This window comes from Dermochelys coriacea, chromosome 1 (assembly GCF_009764565.3).
Source record: "Dermochelys coriacea isolate rDerCor1 chromosome 1, rDerCor1.pri.v4, whole genome shotgun sequence".
Classification (NCBI taxonomy): Eukaryota; Metazoa; Chordata; order Testudines; family Dermochelyidae; genus Dermochelys; species Dermochelys coriacea.
Window position 1 is genome coordinate 10345588 of NC_050068.2, and position 18757 is coordinate 10364344.

Below are 18757 nucleotides of genomic sequence, written 5' to 3' on the forward strand. Positions count from 1 at the left end.
AAAGCCCAGTTCTATTTCTTATTGCTGGTTAAGAGGAGTATCAATACTTACCTCCAAGATCCACAGAGACCTGATTCTCCTCTCTTTTAACCATTGTAAATATGGAGTAACTCCACTGTAGTAGGAAATTTACATTCTGCTAACCACTGAAACAGGAAGTCAGTGGGCTAAATTCTTTTGTCACTTACATAGTCTGTAACATATGTGCAGCCCCTGTGTAAAATATTATGTGGTAAACCCAGGACAAACAGCTACAAAAAGAGAGGGGTAGTCCCAGGAGATTAAAAGGCCCCTCCCCATCCATTGAGGATATAACCAGGGGAAATAAAGTTCAGCTGGAAAAGGGGTTGCTAGGGAGCTAATTAGGTTCAGCTGGTTTCAACTGATGGAGACCTTTTTAAACCCTCCCTGGCATGGAAGAAGAGAAGCTGTCAGTAGGCTAAGGGCAGCAAGACACCAAACCCTTCAAGGAAGGTAGACTACACTCCCCTGCCCCGAAAGGGAAGGGAAGGAAAACAAACACAAGGGACTAATCAGGGAAAGGAATAACTGGACCCTGTGCTACCTGTAAGGATTTGCCTTGCCCAAGCCAGTGTCTCCACGGCAAAAAGGACTGAGTCGGCTAAGGAGAACAAGGTACTTTGCCACAGTTACCAATCAGAATTCTCCACTCTCACCTCTAGTTTTACACTGACTTTGCACAAGTGAAAGTGACTACAAAGCTCCAAGGCAGTGGAGAACCAGGTCCCAGATATGTATTATGTAGGTTCTGAATGTTTTTGGAAACTACCAAAAAAAATCATATATGCCTGTTGTCAAGGGCAGATCCAGGGGAAAATTATTCTTCACCCGAGATGGAGAATAAGAGTCAGATACAAGCCCAGTCAAGGAGTAATTTTCCTATGTAATCTGATGGTTGGACCACTGTCAACCAATCACTGGTATTGGCCTTTGACGAGATCATTTTCTGTTGCTGACTCATCTCATGATTGTTCAGCCACTCATGAATCAGGATCTTGTTTGTGATTAGTACTTTCCACCCCTCACAGGGAGGTGGAGGCTCCATCCAGGCTGACAAAATGCTTTGAGAACCTCCCATGAAAGGGGCTATACAAATGCAAGAAATTATTATAGCCTTCGTTGTAGGAAATTAACTAGACAACTGCTTAAAAACCAGTAGCATTTGGGGGTATATTCTGGATCAATTGTTACCTATAATGTTTCTGGAATAGGATTAGATTGAGCATCGCATCTGAAGTTTGGACAGGATTTTTCCCTGCCGCCTGACAGTGACATTCACCTTTATCCGGCTCATTGAGAATAGACAGACACTTCCTCCACATTGAGAGCAGTTGGTAACAACCGAGGTCCATCACTGCCTCCCATCACCTATCTTCCCTCAATCTGGGCCCGACTCAGCTCCCGTAGCAGCGTATGGAAAGAATCCTATTTCTTCCAGCAAGAACTACAGCAGGATCTTTGGGCACAAGCCTGCAATTCTAGACTGCGGTGGGAATTTTGACTGAGAAAAGACTGCAGGATTGGGCCCTCTATTTCTAAACCAATGTGTGGGAAAGGCACCCAAGGCAGAACAAACAGGAAAGAGGGTGAAAGAATCAGACATGCGATCCAGCCTTTTCGTCACCACATGGCTGCAAATCTCTCTAAGAAAAAGCACCAGTTGGTCAGATACACAATGGGTACATTTGATTTCATTAAAATAAACTCCTGAACAGAGCAGTGGAAACATCTTCCAAGCAACAAACATAACAATAAGACCGTATTAAGAGTTGCCTTTGAAGGCTATCAGGAGCCAATTAAGGGACGCTATGGCTTCACAAAGATGGCTTTGAAATGGATTGGATAGTTTTAGCTGGACACTGGCTCAGCTCATTTGCGCCATCAGCTCTTCAAGTTCCGGTCGAGCCTTTAATCGAACCTTGAAGTCTGCCTCTGTATGCTGTGGGGAGGAGAAATGGAGGAAATAGGAATTAGTCTTGATCATGTTCCAAAGTAACAGCACAACAATTATCTCCTGATATCGGCCATGCCAATGTTCTATACTATACCAAGGGCTTGGCGGTAAGCAAGTGTTCACAGTTCTACTGAGCCAAGCAGTGCTGAAACATTTTCATAAGAATGGCCATACTGGGTCAGACCAAAGGTCCATCTAGCCCAGTATTCTGTCTTCCGACAGTGGCCAATGCTAGGTGCCCCAGAGGGAATCAACAGAACAAGTAATCATCAAGTGATCAATCCCCTGTCGTCCATTCCCTGCTTCTGGCAAACAGAGGCTAGGGACACGATCCCTGTCCCTCCTGGCTAATAGCCATTGATGGACCTATCCTCCATGAAAACAGAGCTTAACATGCGGCGCTATCATAACTCAGGAACTCAGTACGTTTTAATTTCTAAAATAATATTTTGAACTTGGGCCATCAAGCGATTAAAAATAATTGCACGATTAATTGTGCTGTTAAAAATAGAATGCTATTTTAATATTTTTGGATGTTTTCTACATTTTCAAATATTTATTTCAATTTGAACACAGAATACAAAGTGTACAGTGTTCACTTTATATTTTTATTACAAATATTTGCACTGTAAAAGCAAAAGAAAGTATTTTTTCAGTTCACCTCACACAAGTATTGTAGTGCAATCTCTTTACCATGAAAGTGCAACTTACAAATGTAGAATTATGTTCAAAAATATCTGCACTCAAAACCAAAACAAGGTAAAACTTCAAAGCCTTCAAGTCCATTCAGTCCTACTTCAGCCAATTGCTCAAACAAGTTTGTATTTACGGGAGATAATGCTGCCTGCTTCTTGTTTACAACATCACCTGAAAGTGAAAACAGGCATTCGCATGGCACGGTTGTAGTTGGCGTTGCAAGATATTTACATGCCAGATGCGCTAAAGATTCATAAATCCCTTCATGCGTCAACCACCATTCCAGAGGACATGCGTCCATGCTGACGACGGGTTCTGCTCAACAACGATCCAAAGCAGTGTGGACCCACAACTGAGTGGACTTGTAGGCTCTAAAGTTTTACATAGTTTTGTTTTTGTGTTGCAGTTATGCAACAAAAAATAAATCTACATTTGTAAATTGCACTTTCACGATAAAGAGATTGCACTACAGTACTTGTATAAGGTGAATTAAAAATACTATTTTTGTTTATCGCTTTTACAGAACAAATATTTGTAATCAAAACAATATAAAGTGAGCACTATACACTTTGTATTCTGTGTTGTAATTGAAATCAATATATTTGAAAATATAGAAGAACATCCAAAAATATTTAATAAATTTCAATTGGTATTCTATAGTTTAGCACTGATTAATCGTGATTAATTTTTTTTAATTGTGATTAACTTTGAGTTAATCGCACGAGTTAACTGCGTTTAATCAACAGCTCTATTTTGAACTAAATCTGTAGTATCTTTCATCCGAGGATTCCAAAGCACTTTACATCCATTAACAAATCAAGCATTACATCACTCCTCTAAGGCAGGCTCAGAATCAGTGTTTTACAGATGGGGATATGAAGGCACAGAGAGGTTAAGAGACTCACCCAAGGACATAGTGAATCAATGGCAGAGCTAGGAATAGAATTCAAGGGCTCTAATTCTCAGTATTTTGCCCTGAACCACACACTCTTCAGAATCCATTGCGTAGTTGGGTATCAGTATTTGTTTGTGCAGCGAGTGACTCATACAGAACCGTGAGGAGAAGTCCTTCTGCGAGCCAAGAATTTATATTTCTTCAACAAAATGTGTTATAAAAGGAACCTTAACAGGGATTTAACTGAAGCTGGTGACTGACGGTCTGATTCTCCGCCCACTTAAGATGGTCTAAATCAGAAGTAACTCCACTGAAGTCAATGGAGTCGCATGGGTGTAAGTGAAGAGAATCAGCACACAAGTGCAGAAGTCTTGACTCAGTGAACAAGCAATGCAGACATACATACACCCTAAATAGCACACAGAGACTGGTGTAGCTTACACACTGCCCTGTGAAATGTAGCCCTTCCCTAGGTTTCCAAACCAACTACCTAGTAGCTGTCCTGCTTGGTGAGTTACCTTCGGAGGTTTACAGATCATGAGCTAATGTGGATGCATAAGTTAGGAGTAAACAAAACTGAGCAAACCATTAAACATATGGAGATGGTTAAGTGCAGCTATTAATGCAAATTGTAGAAATTAATTTTCAGAGACAGATACAGATTTTATTGGAAGGAGGGGGAAAGTGGAAGATCTACCCATCTTAGGGCCTGATCCAAAGCTCACCAAAGCCCTTTGATTCAGTCCTTTACTTATTACTATAGTTCCCATCCTCTTAGTGTCTAGGCACTATTGTAGAACTGCCATCTCTCCAGAACTTCACAAGTCCATCCGGAGCTCCACACCTCTCTTGTGGATTATCAAAGGCGGATGCAGAGAGCATCACTGACATTGCATACTTTTTGGTCCACAAAAACTGCCTTGAATAAACAGGGCCCCCCAGAGCTGATTTGCTTTTGTAATACAAGGACATACAACGTATAGTGGCTTGAGGGCTTAAATTTTCCTCACCCCCACCAGTGCAGCAAAGGTTCTCTCTACCCAGAGCCCAGCTAAGGAGTGTGAACTCTGGCTCGATTCAGTGCTCTGGTGAAACAGAATATAAGAATGAGCTTCTGCAGAAAGCAAACAAACCCCCTTCCCAGGAGGAAGTGTGATCTAATAGTTACAGGAGGGCACCTGGCTTCTGGGTTCCATTCCTAGTCTACCACCGACTCAACTCATTAATCTTGCATAAGTTAATCATCAAATCTGTTTCTTCACCTGTAAAAGAGGGACGGTATTTCCCTGCTCCATAAAGGGCTTTGCGATCCTTGGATGAAAGGTGCAGTATAAGCACTGCGTAGTACTGAAAGGAAAGGAAAGTATCCTACTCTGAACCCAGGGGATTTTCTCTAGGTGCAAAGCCATTTACAATCCACACTCCTCATGGGTGGTAATGGGAGTTGGTTGGAAAGGCGTTGGTGGCAGGGAAGGCATGTCACAGGATACAGAAGTCCAAATGCTATCCAGGGCGTTGGTCAACAAGCAAAGGTGACAGTCTCAAGTAGGCCAACTGACCAAGTGGGGATCTGAGTCTGAGGTGAGTTGGGCACCCACATGTCAATGGGAGAGGCGGGGTCTTAGGATCAAGACCTTGTTCTGTGCTGTTGTGAGGCAGATTTCACCACATACATAGTAAACACTTTCTAAATGTAAACACGTCAGTAAACTTAAAGGTACCTCTTTCACCGACAGATGGACCCCTTCGGGCTGGTTACTCTGAATAACCTCCAAGAGTACAGGAGCAAACGTTGAACTCAAACCACTGATCTGAAAGAAGAAAGGAAATGCTGCACGAGAAAAGCCAAACACCGAGCGGACCTGTTACATTAACGACACGGCAAAGGAGTCGATTTCAATGCAAGCCCAAGGTGAAGCCCAAACAAGACCCTTGCAGTCCAATCACTCCAGGCCAATGTACATAACTTTAGTTTGCAGGGCATCTTCCATACACACTGTAAACCAACATGTCCAGTTTTGACATGAACCACCCCACATTCCTGCCCACAATATCCCTACTCTGTGCGAGACCCTCCATTTCAGCTGCTGCTGTCTGGAGCATGTATTTTGTATCTCTCCAGCTCACTGTTTTTCTTATTCAGTTGAAAATACATCTCCTGGCCCTTTCCTATACCACTTACCTTCTTTAACTCTGCTACTGAGAAGCAGAAAGATTGACATACAGATGTATGTGTTGGTGTGTGCATGCACTGTAGGTACAGAGACACATTCACGCACAGCATAGTTTTTTTAGTTCAGGTTAAATTGTCGGTAATGTCTGGATCCCTACCACAGAAGCTACCAGGGAAAACATGGGACATCAGTGTCAATTCTGAATGTTCTCAGCATCAGCTCTGTGCCGTGGAAAACTTCTACCTTTTAAAGCTTTGAAAGTTTAACCCAGAAAAGGTTTAACCACAAGACTGAGTGTATGTAGCTATAAGATGAGGGGGAAAAGCATCACTGAGGAAACAGATTCTAGTTTAAAAACTGCTAAGGGTCAATATAACCAGTGAGCTTAAAAAATTATTACAAATCACTTCACAGTGATAGGAGCCAGTAAAGAGGCGTTTGGACAAATATCTCGTTATGACTTTTCCATCCGTATTGTCGACCATTCAGTGTAAAAGAGATAGTACCTCTAATCATTAGAGCTGGGAGACAAGCCTTCTGGGCTCTCCACTCTGCAAGCAGCTCATTGTGTGACTTAGTTAATTAATTTCTTCGTGCCTCAGTTTCCACATACAAGTGGTTAGAGAGTTAGTTCGGTGCTTTGAGATCTTCAGATGTAAAGTGCTATGCAAGAGCAGAGCGTCATTATAGGCAAACAAAATTTCATACCTGTACAACTCGCTGGTGGGTTGTAAGAACAGCATCTAGGTACAGCCTGGACCCTTGCTCCTGCACAAGCATTACCTCCGTGGTTTTAGTGGGCTTCGCATAGCTGTAGAAACAACAATTCAGCTATCAGCAATAGGGGAAATGTTGCTAGCCCTTGGCAGGAATGAGTGAACTTTCAGCAGAAGAGAACATGGGATGAGATGAAGCATTCATGAGAAATTAACTATGAAAACAAGGTAGACTGCATTGGAGCTGACACAAGCAGGGCTGTATAATCACTTGTGTGACAGGACAGAGATAAGTCTACAGCATTCCTGCTGCCCAGAAGCTCTTTTGGGCACAAATGCTAACACAAGAAGAGATAACTTTATTCAATGCCTTTGTTGTTGGAGAGATTTAAAGCAAACATCTAGTACATAGTTAATGTACCTGGTTTAATTTTCATTCACAGTAACTGACTTGTGTCTTTCACAACGGTTATTAAGAAGAGTAAGAAATGGCTGGTGTAACATGCCAGTTAAAAAGACTATTTTTCACAAAATGGACCTAGTATGTACAAAGGAGAGATACTTGGCCAAATTCTGTTCATTTACATCAGTGTAAATCTACAGATTTCAGTCGCGTTATTCTGGATTTACACTGGTGCAAATGAGAACAGAATTTGGTCCACTGTGCGAACCGCTTGTACTGCAATTCAGTTAGCGAGGAGGGATGATCTGGTGGTTAAAGGCATTGGACTCTCATTCAGGAGGTCTGGGTTCAATGGCCGGGTCAGCCACAGACTTCCTGTGTGACCCTGTCCAAATCATTTAATAGCTCGGGCCTCAGTCAAAGGTTGATAATACTTGTTTTCTCCCCTACTTTGTCTGTGTTATATGTACAGCTCCTAGCACAATGGGGTCTTGCCCTCAGTCGAGGCATGCAGGCATTACTGCAATAGAAGTAACAATCTATGTAAGAACCACAACCTAGCAGTCATTTTGGTTGTGGGTTCTTCCTGTAACTATTCATAGGCAAAGAGCAGAAGGCATATTAATTTCCAAGCATCTGTGGGTCTTGTTCTTAAATTTTTAAGAGGGGGTTGGAGGTCTCGAGGGATTGGGGATCCATAGAGTTTGAGGGCAGAGGAGACCATAAGATCATCTAGTCTGATCTCAGTGGGATATCCAAATGGGATCCAAGAGCCTTTTAATTTAAGTCTCTGCCATTTGGCAGCTGTTCACTGAATTATATGACATTTGTGAGTGGTCCCAGTTTGTATAGAGCATCCACATTGCAGAAAGAGACCATCACAACTGGTCTATGCATGCAGGACTTTCAATTCCACGGCTGTTGATGCAGCACCTCATACAAGAGTAGGGGTTCTAAAACTGGGGGTTGGGACCCCTCCAGGGGTCACGAGGTTATTACATGGGGGTCATGAGCTATCAGCCCCCACCCCAGATCCCGCTTTGCCTCCAGCATTTATAATGGTGTTAAATATATTAAAAAGTTTTTAATTTATAAAGTGGGGGGTCGCACTGAGAGGCTTGCTACGTGAAAGAGGTCACTGGTACGAAAGTTTGAGAACCACTGTACAAGAGTCTAAAAAAGTCAATTAATCTTCTTTACATTTTTAAATAGGGTTTAAACAGTGAGCATTACGCACTATGTGTACGTTAAACAGCATTCGGGCACAGATTCCCATATGTGGTAACATCCTTTCACAGTAGTTATGACAGGTCCCTTGGACAACATCATGAAGGCCCCAAAGGAATCAGCACTTATCACAGGGGATGGTCATGGCTGCACACTTTTACAGAGAAGCTTTGTGCATAACCCTCACTGAAGGGAAACAGATGGCATGGTTTCGTCCCACAATTATTGTTCTGCAAAGACACTGCAGGAGTCACATGCCCTGCCACATAATCCACAGAACCATTCAGAACAGCACAGTTCGCTTCTCAGATCTAATATTGGAACCATGGTTATAAGAAACCCCACCACTCTACCTCAAGGAGAGCACCACCACTCTAACCTAGAAGAGAGGGGTGGGGTTAGTACGGATCTGACAAGAAAATACATTCAAAGAACATTTCCTTAATGAAACCCTCTCTGCAGATGCCCACTGTAGGACAGCAGGGAAATGGTTAATGTTGACATGTTAAATGCCATCATTAGCATCCAGAGTTAATATCATATCGAGATGAACAGGAATAATTCACACATCATAGAACTGTTGTTACAAGATATCTGCAGACTCAGGCAGACAATGGTGCAGCAGGTCAGATCCTTCACATCTCCAATGTGAAACAGTGAAAGCGTAAATCCTGGCAACAATATTGGGGTCCCTGGAAAAGAGCTAGTCCAACTCTCCCCCCATATCTAGTTCAATCTAGTCTCTGCTATTTATAAACTGAAAAAGTGCAGTCCAGCCCCTTCACAAAAGCTGCCTTGTGACAAGCCTTTCCATGTCTTTGGAAAGCAAATTAAAATACAGACTTTGAAGGGTCTCTTGTCCTATTAGGGAAATTATAGCTGTGGCAGAACAAGCAATTTGTAGGACAAAGCCCACAAGTCACTGTTCTGCCTGATCCAAGCTCCATGGTGCTACTGTAATTTTCAGAGCTTTTAGATGAGAAAAAGATCAAGACAGAGTGGGTGAAAAGTGACCTTGTCTCTAAATGTGGGGCAGTGAGGAGAGATCCATCCACGCAACAGATGTATGGGAACAAAATCTGACTCAAATCAGCAGAAGCTCTGTCTGCTTTACATGCCCCATTTCTTTTCTGAGACACAGACAAAGTGAAATGTGTCAAGAGGAAAAGAATCCAGCACAACTGACAGAAGTGAGACAGGGCATTTTAACACCTCACAACATGTGGAAGAGACACATGGAGTGCAAGGACTAATTAGATTTGTGGCACTTTTCATCTTCAAAGAACTCTACCCACATCCAGCCATCCTCAGACCTGTGAGGTAAGCAGGCATTAGTCAACACATTTTGCAGATGGAAAAGCTTGGGCAGAGAGGTGGCAAGTCCGTGGAGTAGCCAGGATTAAAACTCAGAAATTCCCCTTCCCCATTCCTGTGCTCAGACCACTGGCTAATGCCCCTTTTTCCACTGACTGAAAACTGAGAGCTAAATTCTTCTCGTGATCTGCACAGCCACTCTATTGATACCCATCCTGTGGCTTTTCCTACTTGAACAGAGCTCTCAGTGAGGTCAATCAAGAGCCCATGGAGATTGAAAGAACATAATAAATTCAAGAGAATCACCATACAGATCAGAAAGGAAAATTCAGACACACACAAATGTCACAGGGGTGAGAAAGCTACGGCTCGTCAGACATTTTAATCCCACCCCCGAGCTCCCACTGGGGAGTGGGGTCTGGGGCTTGCCCCAGAGCAGCCGTGGAGTGGGGTCAGGGGCTTGCCCCATTCCGCACGTGCCGTGAATCTGCGTGGCTCCCAGAAGCAGCAGCATGTCCCCCCTCCAGCTCCCATGTGTAGCGGCAGCCAGGGGGCTCCGCACACTGCCCCCGCCCCAAGCGCCACCCCTGCAACTCCCATTGGCCAGGAACTGCAGCCAATGGGAGCTGCAAGGGCGGCGCCTGCAGATGGTGCGGTATGCAGAGGTAAGTGTTGCCCAGAGCCTGCACCCCTGACTTCCTCCCATGCCCCAACCCCCTGGCTCAGCCCTGATCCCTCTCCCGCCATCCAAACCCCTTGGTCCCAACACCTTCCTGCACCCCAAAACCCTCATTCCCAGCCCATATCCAGAGCCTTCACCCCACCACACCCCAACCCCCTGCCCCAGGGGGGAGCCCCCTTGTGCACCCTGAACTCATTTCTGGCCGCAGCCCAGAGCCCACACCCCCAGCCAGAGTCCTCAGTCCCTCCCACACCCCAACCCTAATTTCGTGAGCATTCATGGCCCACCATATAATTTCCATATCCAGATGTGGTCCTCAGGCCAAAAAAGTTTGCCCATCCCTGGTGTAACACCTTCACCTGCAAGGCTCTCATTTTTGTACTGTATCCCAACAAGTACATATGGCATGTCATGTAAATACACAGAGATCACATGCAGTGGTGGCCTTTATACCTTTCGATCACTCTAATGGAGAGTCGGTTGCAGAGTTTATGAACATATTGAGCAAAATGCTCCACCAGGCACATGTCGTACGCAGTCATCTGTATGTTCAGGTCTCCATATGCATGATCTGATCCAGCACTAATCTCCTTCATCCGTATCCTGTCCCTTTTCCTCTTTGAAAGCTATAAGAAAGTGAAATACCCTTCAGCATTCTTGGAAATGTCTAACTATACAAGATTCATGCGCAGTAGTGGTTAGAGCAGAGGACTGGTAGCCTGGAGTCTATACCCACCTCTAACGCTGATTTGCTGAATAATCTTAGGCAAGTCAAGGCTTCTCTGTGTTCATTTTCCCAGTTGTAAAATCAGGATAACACCTAATTTACAGAAGTGTTCTGAGGCTTAATTTGTTGGGGTCCTGAGATGACAGGCCCTTTAGAAGCACCACACTCACCTGGACAATGTATGCTTAGCATGAAAAACTACTTCTTTCAGAAGGAACTAAGGAGTTGGAACAAACTGCTTCTATTTCAGCCTCTGCCTTCGAGACACCTGTCTAGATGAATTATTGTTTCATTTTTCCAGAAATGTCTCTTTTCCAAATTCCAGGTAAAGTAAAAAGTTCAAAATGGACCAAAGACTTTACTCGCTAATATTCAGCAATGGCTTGTGATTGGTTTGGTTAAGTTCAACATAATTAATAGTTTCCATTAGCCGAACCATTTAGAGACTTAAATAAGGAAGTAATGAACGCAAGAAAATATTTGTATAGTGCTTGGAATAGGATATTTCTCACTGCAAAACAATCTCTAGTGGGAGAGGCAGCAGGAAAGCAGCATAATGTTCGCTTGTATATTCAGAAGCCCATAGAATTAGCAGCACCAACATTTTAATTAGTCTGTAAATGTATCCGAATCAATTGAAAGTCAACACTGTCAGAGCACTGAAATGCCTACCTCCAGTGGAAGCAGGTGTCTGAACCTCCCAATGCCATGCGTAGGCTGGGACCTGTAGTGTCTGTTGCAGCTCAACAACGTGCTGCCTTTAAAGAGGAAGACAGAACAAATACGTTTCAAGTTAAAGGTCAGACAACTGTTCTCCTGACAAAGCAGTAACAGCATGGAAGCTAGGAGTCTCCAGGAATCTACTTAGGAGAGGTGGGGCTGGCAGGGGCAGAAACCTGGAAGAAGAGTCTGTCTGTCTGTCATGAGGTGTTTTAGAGCAGTGGTTCTCAACCTTTCTAGACTACTGTACCCCTTTCAGGAGTCTGATTTGTCTTGCATACCCCAAGTTTTACCTCACTTAAAAACTACTTGCTTACAAAATCAGACATAAAAATACAAAAAAGTGTCACAGCCACATGGTTACTGAACAATTGCTTACTCTCATTTTTACCATACAATTATAAAATAAATCAATTGGAATATAAATATTGTACTTACATTTCAGTGTATAGTATATAGAGCAGCATAAACCAGTCGTATGAAATTTTAGTTTGCACTTACTTTTTATGTAGCCTGTTGTAAAACTAGGTAAATACCTAGATGAGTTGCTGTAGATGCAATATTTCTATTTATATTATACAACAAATATATATTATATAAATAATATTTCAAGCGCATGCATACTCCTGGTTGAGAACCACTGCTTTAGAGGGGCCAGAGGTGGGCATGATGCTTCACACAGAAGACATGTCCCTGCCCCAGTCTACACTGTAGCTTACTCAGGGTTAGTCATGTACCCAACACCCCACAGTGGTTCAGTTAAGTATTGGGGGAGGAGTAAATATTTATTGTACATAAGGAGGGTGGGGGGGCATGCCCATTGTCTCTTGTCAAGTTCTCAGGTGAGATATAAATGAGGAAAAGGTAGTGACTTGGCAGACCACAATAGACTGGGAGAAAGGGAAGGGATCCCTAACAGGAGGGCATTCAAGGAGTTCAGCATGGAAAGGGCTGGAGCATGATGGTAGTGGTGAAACTGTGATGGATCCAGGATCCCAGTTATCCTTAAATCCAGCCCTGCTTCAAATATTCATGTATCCAAAGAAAAGACAAGCTCTTGTTTCTTCTCATTACCCTGAGGCAAAGTGCTGTCCCTGCAGCCTTAACTTTAATAATGCACCCAAGAGTCAGGTGATTTTTTAGACTGAAACACAATACCTTGAACCAGCATGGTTCAAGAACATATTAGATCCTATCTACACTTCAAGACCAAACTGTGTTTTAATCACGTCAGAGGGCTACTGTGTTGTAACAGAATCCACCAGCACAGTAGATACTGAAGTGTAGATGGAAACTTAAATTGGGTTTAAAACTGGTTCCACTAAGATTTCCTGACCCAGTGTAGACAGGGAATATTGGGCTAGATCAGGAGTCTCAAACACGCGGCCCCCCGAACTCTTCCTGCAGCCAAACCCCCTGCCCTGAGCCCCCTACTACACCCCTCCTGCACCCCGACCCCCTGCTGCACCCCACACCTCTCCTGAAGCTCAACCCCCTGCCCTGAAACCCCTGATGCACCCTGCCCCCCTCCTGCACTCCCTGGGGGCAGGGAGGGGGCGGAGTTGGGGTGGGGATTTTGGGGAAGGCGTTGGAATGGGGGCTGGGAAGAGGCGAGGCAGGGCAGGGCCTCATGGAAGGGGTGGAGTGGGGGTGGGGCCGGGGCGGTCAGTGTTGCAGCCTTCAGGCTGATGTACTAGTCCTCATGTGGCCCTCGTGGTCATTTGAGTTTGAGACCCCTGGGCTAGATTCACAAAAAGACTTAGGCGACTGACTGCCACTTTAGGCACCTAAATCTCAGAATCAGGCCCCACTGGGATTCACAAAAAAAATCTTCAGCTGCTGACAAACACTGTAGGGTAAATTCGCCCAGCACCTACATTTTTGCAGTAAAAGTTCTGTGGGCACCTACAGTTCAGCTTCTGAGCATGTGCACTGCAGCCCCACACCAGGTGTCCAGACACCTAAGCCCCAAAGTGATGCACAATCTGGAGGAAGACAGGTGTTCCTCCATCTAACTACTCGCCTCTGGGACCCGATCAGGTAATGTCCAGAGCTTACCTACTGGATCAGGTGCCTGTAGGCAAGCTTACATCAAATGGCTACAGGAAGATTTCTTCATAACTTTTAGCCCAGTGGTTATGGTACTCACCTGGAATGTAGGAGACCCCCCATTCAACTTCCCCCTCCACCTGATGAGGGAAAGGGATCTGAACAGGGATCTGCCACCTCTCAGGTGAGTGCCTTAGCCACTGGTCTATTGGATATTCTGATATAGGGCTCCCTCACCCTCTTTGTTTGAAGTTGTTCCTCTGGCAATAAATAATGAAAAAATCATTGGGACAGAGAGAGAGAGCAAGCACAAGCGTGAGAATGACTTCCTAGCCTGGTGGCTGGAGCACTCACTTGGGAAGTGGGAGACACAGAGTCCAGTCCCCCTGCTCCAATAAATTTTTAAATTATTTACCCAGTGGGACAGCTTCAATAGGAGAGCCCCATATCAGAACATCCCATAGCCCAATGGCAAGGGCACTCAGCTAAGTAGCAGATCTCTGTTCAAATCTCTTCTCATCAGGCAGAGGGCAGAATTGAACCAGGAGTCTCCCACATCCCAGGTGAGTACCCTAACCACTGGGCTAAAAGTTAAGAGGGAGGTCCTCCTCCTCCACCCAGCTTTTTCCAAAAACGGGGCAGACACCTAACCCCAAGAAAAGGTTTGACGATAAGAATCCCACTGCAGAGGACGGTACCTCCATGCAGTCTGGATTTAGGTTCAGGAAGAGGGGCAGGGCTTCAAACACATCCCCTTCTCCTTGGCATCTCCCATTGGCTATCTTAGGCGGACAGCGACCTAGTGTGCTGGCTTCTGTGAATCCCATTCCGAGACACCTTCCCCCCCATTCATTGTACAAGAAGCCGAGATGCCACACTAAACTCTCTGAATCCCAGGGATTTTCTAGGCACCTAAAAATTAAGTGTGGTGACACTACATTTCTTTGTGAATAGAAGCCTGTAGGCACTAGCAGTCTCCCCGAGGAGGATTTTCAGTCAGATCAAAGGTGTGACTGAATGCTGGCCCAGTGCTCATCTGAATGATTCATTATAGCACCATCAATCAGCTCAAATTTGGTTTAAAGAATTAAACAGCAAGGCAACATGAGGGCTCAAGTGTGAATATTTGTTTCAGGTACAAGAAGGTTTTTAGTGTATTGTATTCAAAATCTACAGAGAGTTCTTACCTACAGCACAGATGGGGCTCTCTCTGGCTGCTGTTACTCTAAAGGAAAAGCCAGGATGAAAGTTAAAAGCTACTGTTTCATTTTTAAAAGTACTATATAGATTTTCAGTCTCTAAATGGAGAGTCATTATTCTTGAGTGACAGGTATTACAGGCAGAGAGTGTGGAAAATGGATTATATCTTTACAGAACTGCAGCCCTCGTTCCTGCATTATCTACGCACCTCACACCCATTAATGGATTTTACCCTCACACCACCACCGTTGGGTAGGGTAGCATTATCCTCAAAGAACGGATTAATTGGCACAGGACAGACTAAATGACTTGCCCAAGGTCACACATGGAGTCTGGGGTTGAACTGGGAATCAACCCCAGGTATCCCAAGTCACAATTCACTAGACCCAGAGTGCCAAACTCATTTGAGGGAAAGAGAGAGCCAGATTCCATGTTTCATTATATTGGGAGCTAAGATGGGAATTCAGGATGGCATACTCTGCTTGATCCCCATTGGAGGATTTCCCCATCTGATCTGGTCCATGGGTTTTGAGTTTTGACACCCACGCACTAGATCATTCTTCCTACACTGATGGTGCAAGGAACCATCTCTTCTACAGATCCTGCTATTCCATCAGCTTCCAGATGTCATATGAAACATTCCTTTCACTATATCTCAATGGTTTTACCTTTCTCTGATATTATTTTTCCACTGTATAGTGATTTTTATATACAAGTTTTCCAGGCCAGTTTGCAAAAGAGACAGGATTTTAAAATGTTATCTTGAATCTTACGTTTACTCGGTCAAATTTCAGAATCCTTACCTGCTAAGAGCAAATGCCTGTTTTAGAAACATTTCCTTCCCCAAGCATAGAACCTACAACAAACCAACATTGTTAGAACACAAACAAACATCTAAGAAAAGCATGAAGAAGATTTTCAAAGTAGTCAGTTGTTAGCTTATTCATCTTGGAATGCATCTTCCCTAACAAAATTCAGTAAGTTCATAATGTACTAATAAACTTCCCAACCAGTTGTCATTGGCCTAAAGCAAAGCATCACTTCTCAGTACACTGCCACAACACAAAAGGGCACAGAACAACAGGAAGATAGATTACTGTAATTTCTCTTTCATACACTCTATCACTTGTACATGTGTATTCCAGTAACTTTATATTAAGGGACCCACTACTGACCAAATTCATCCCTGGTGTCACTCCACTGACTTCAACTTAAACTAACTATATTAATTACCTTCCCATTTACTCCAGCTGTATCTGGTTTGGTAAAGATACAATTCCTCTTCTCTAAGATAATATCTAGTGTCCACCCAAAATATCTGAATTTACGATAGGAGAAAAATATTAAAAGATAGATAAGACAGACTAAAGTGCTCTAAGTATCCAACAAGAGCTCAATATTTAAGCCTTGTCTACACTAGACATTTCTGGAATATCTCCAGACGGCTCCTCTGGTTATAGCCATATTTGGAGTGGTAGCATAGACAAGGCACTAACTTTTACCATACCTTCTCTAGTGTAGTGGAAGACCACATGGTGGTAAGGCTGGTGACCAGCTCACCCTACTGCTCACACTGTTTGCCATTGCTAACACTGGGGGATTTGCACTGGTTTTAGTGCACCACTTGGGATATTTCCATAAAATTGTCAATGCAGACATTTTCAGATCCCTCCATTTTATGGATGAAGGAAGTGAGGCACAGAGAGAATAAGTGACTTGCTGAGGTCACACAGAACAAAACCAAGTTCTCCTGACTCCCACTATCCTGCTCTAAACACTGAACAATAGTGCTTTCTGATACAAAATGCACTATTGGAAACAATCTCCCACTGGCCTTTGAGGAAAGAAGGGGTGGCCAAAGCATGAAACTCAGAGTTCAATAGTTCAGCCCACAGGTCCTCGCATGGTCTCTCCTGATGCAAGCAGAGGATCTGTAATTGGCACAGGAACATGGGACTTTCCATATGAAGGAGAAGGGTGACTATATTCAACTCCTTTTCACAATAAATAAGGCCTGGCCTACACCCAAAACTTAGGCTGACTTTATGGTGCTCAAAGGTGTGAAAATTTCACAGTCAAGAGACATAGTTAAGCCAATCTAAGCCCTGGGATGGACACTGCTATGTCAATGGAAATATTGTACCGTCAACTTAGCTACTACCTCTCAGGGAGGTGGATTTATTACAGCAATGGAAAAACCTTTTTCATCACCATAACAAGTGCCCACGCTACTGTGCCGTACCAGCACTTGTTGCTTAGACATCACCTAAGAGTCTCCCATGTTAAGAAAGATTAATTCAGACTGGAACAGGTGCAGAGAAGGGCTACTAGGATGATCAGAGAAATAGAGAACCTACCTTATGAGAGGAGACTTAAGGAGTTTGGCTCATTTAGCCTAACCAAACGAAGGAGGAAAGATGATATGATTGCTCTCTATAAATACATCATAAAGATAAACACCAGGGAGGGAGAGGAATTATTTAAGTTAAGTGCCAATGTTGACAAAAGAACAATGGATTTTAACTGGCTCTCAATAAGTTTAGGCTTGAAATTAGGCAAAGGTTTCTAACCATCAGAGAAGTGAAAAATCTGGAACAGCCTTGCAAGGGAAGCAGTGGGGGGAAAAAAAAAAAAAAAAAAAACCAACTGGCTTCAAGACTGAGCTTGATCAGTTTATGGAGGGGATGGTATGATGAGACTGCCTACAATGGCATATGGCCCATCTGCAACTGCTATCAGCAAACATCTCTAACAGCTAGAGATGGGACACTAGAGTGGGAGGGCTCCGAGTCACTACAGAGAATTATTTCCCAGGGGTCTGGCTGGCAAGTCTTGTTCAGATGCTCAGGGTCTAACTGACCGCACAGTATTTGGGGCTGGGAAGGAATCTTCTTCCAGCTCGGAGTGGCAGAGACCCTGGGGGCGGGTTCCCTCTGCAGTGTGGGGCCCGGGTCACCGGCTAGATTGAATTCGAGCAAGTGATGAAGCCTTTGAATCATGATTTGAGGCTGTTAGTAACTCAGTCAGAGGTTGTGGGTCTCTTACGGGGGGGAGGGGGGTGTTTCTGGGGAGACAGACTAACGCGGCTACCCCTCTGATACAGGGCTGGGCCAGCGAGACTCTGTGGCCTACCACGCGCAGGCGGTCGGACGAGATGATCACGACGGACTCGTTGGCCTCAAACCTAGGAGGGCCCGCGCCTGGGCTCCCGATAACTTACCGACAAACCCGGCAGCGGGGCAGCTCCCGGCGGCGTGGCTAGGAACAGGGCTAATTACCCCCTTATGGTCCGCCGCCAATCCCTCCCCCGCCCCTTGGAAACACCTTCCCCGGCGCCCAACCCCGGTGTAAATACCTTCCCCAGCGCCGCGCGCATCCTCGCCCGCCCCCGACAGCCGACACCCGGCCGGAAGCGCGGGGCGCGCCCGGCCTGCAAACGCGTCCCCCGCGCGCCAGGTCCGGCAGAATGTGTATCCCCCCTCCCTTCCTGAGTCTCACACCTACAGTTCCGCAGCAACTCGGTTCCCCCGTCTCCTCCCCGGGCCGCCGGGTCCCCTCCCCGGAAGGGAGGATACCGACCCTCGCCCCTGCAGGTGGCCTGAGCCGGGCAGGGCTTGGTCAAGCCAGCCTGGACCCGCCATGGCTGTTGCTCTGGGCCGGAGGCTGGTTCCCTTGCAGGAGGCATGCAGGGAGGTGGTGTGTCACAGCTGCCTGCAGTGCCCTGGGTGCAGAGCCCTGCCTGCAAACCCCTCCCCCCCTCCACGGGCCTGCACACAAGGACAGCCTGGGGCAGGACACGTCTGGCCCTAGACTGCGCTGGGGAGAGGGGGGTATTTTAATACCTCAGTGTTGGAGCGTGTCAAATTATTTCCTCTGCACAATACTAGGGGGAGGAAAAATTCCATCACTGAGGTATTAGCCTGGGTCTTCAGAGAAGCAGGTGTAGGTTCAGGTCCCTGCTTCACCCCCCCCCCCCGAC

At 45.0% G+C, this 18757-nt stretch overlaps 1 protein-coding gene across 2 annotated transcripts; it reads right to left on the minus strand.

Moving 5' to 3' along the window:
- Window positions 1-1692: 1692 nt before the first annotated feature.
- On the minus strand, window positions 1693-18245 carry MRPL48 (mitochondrial ribosomal protein L48). Of its 2 annotated transcripts, none has more exons than XM_038376109.2 (8): window positions 18134-18245; window positions 15582-15634; window positions 14766-14803; window positions 11482-11567; window positions 10536-10708; window positions 6449-6551; window positions 5288-5377; window positions 1693-1960 (listed from the first exon to the last, which is right to left on the minus strand). In XM_038376109.2, the coding sequence occupies exons 1-8, from the start codon at window positions 18152-18154 to the stop codon at window positions 1886-1888; spliced, it is 639 nt and encodes a 212-aa protein (XP_038232037.1). In that variant the 5' UTR covers window positions 18155-18245; the 3' UTR covers window positions 1693-1885. The 2 variants fall into 2 exon arrangements, with proteins under 2 accessions (XP_038232037.1, XP_038232046.1); XM_038376118.2 differs by lacking the exon at window positions 18134-18245 and adding an exon at window positions 17999-18108.
- Window positions 18246-18757: the final 512 nt, after the last annotated feature.

What these genes read in the sequence shown, in the direction of transcription:
- MRPL48 (XM_038376109.2), bottom strand. Translation starts at nt 18,154, where the DNA reads ATGCGCGCGGCGCTGGGGAAG. An exon ending in GACACCTGCTTCCACTGGAG is followed by an intron (nt 10,709 to 11,481) that starts GTAGGCATTTCA and finishes ACTTTCTTATAG; the next exon opens with CTTTCAAAGAGGAAAAGGGA. An exon ending in TCCATTAGAGTGATCGAAAG is followed by an intron (nt 6,552 to 10,535) that starts GTATAAAGGCCA and finishes TTGTTTCTACAG; the next exon opens with CTATGCGAAGCCCACTAAAA.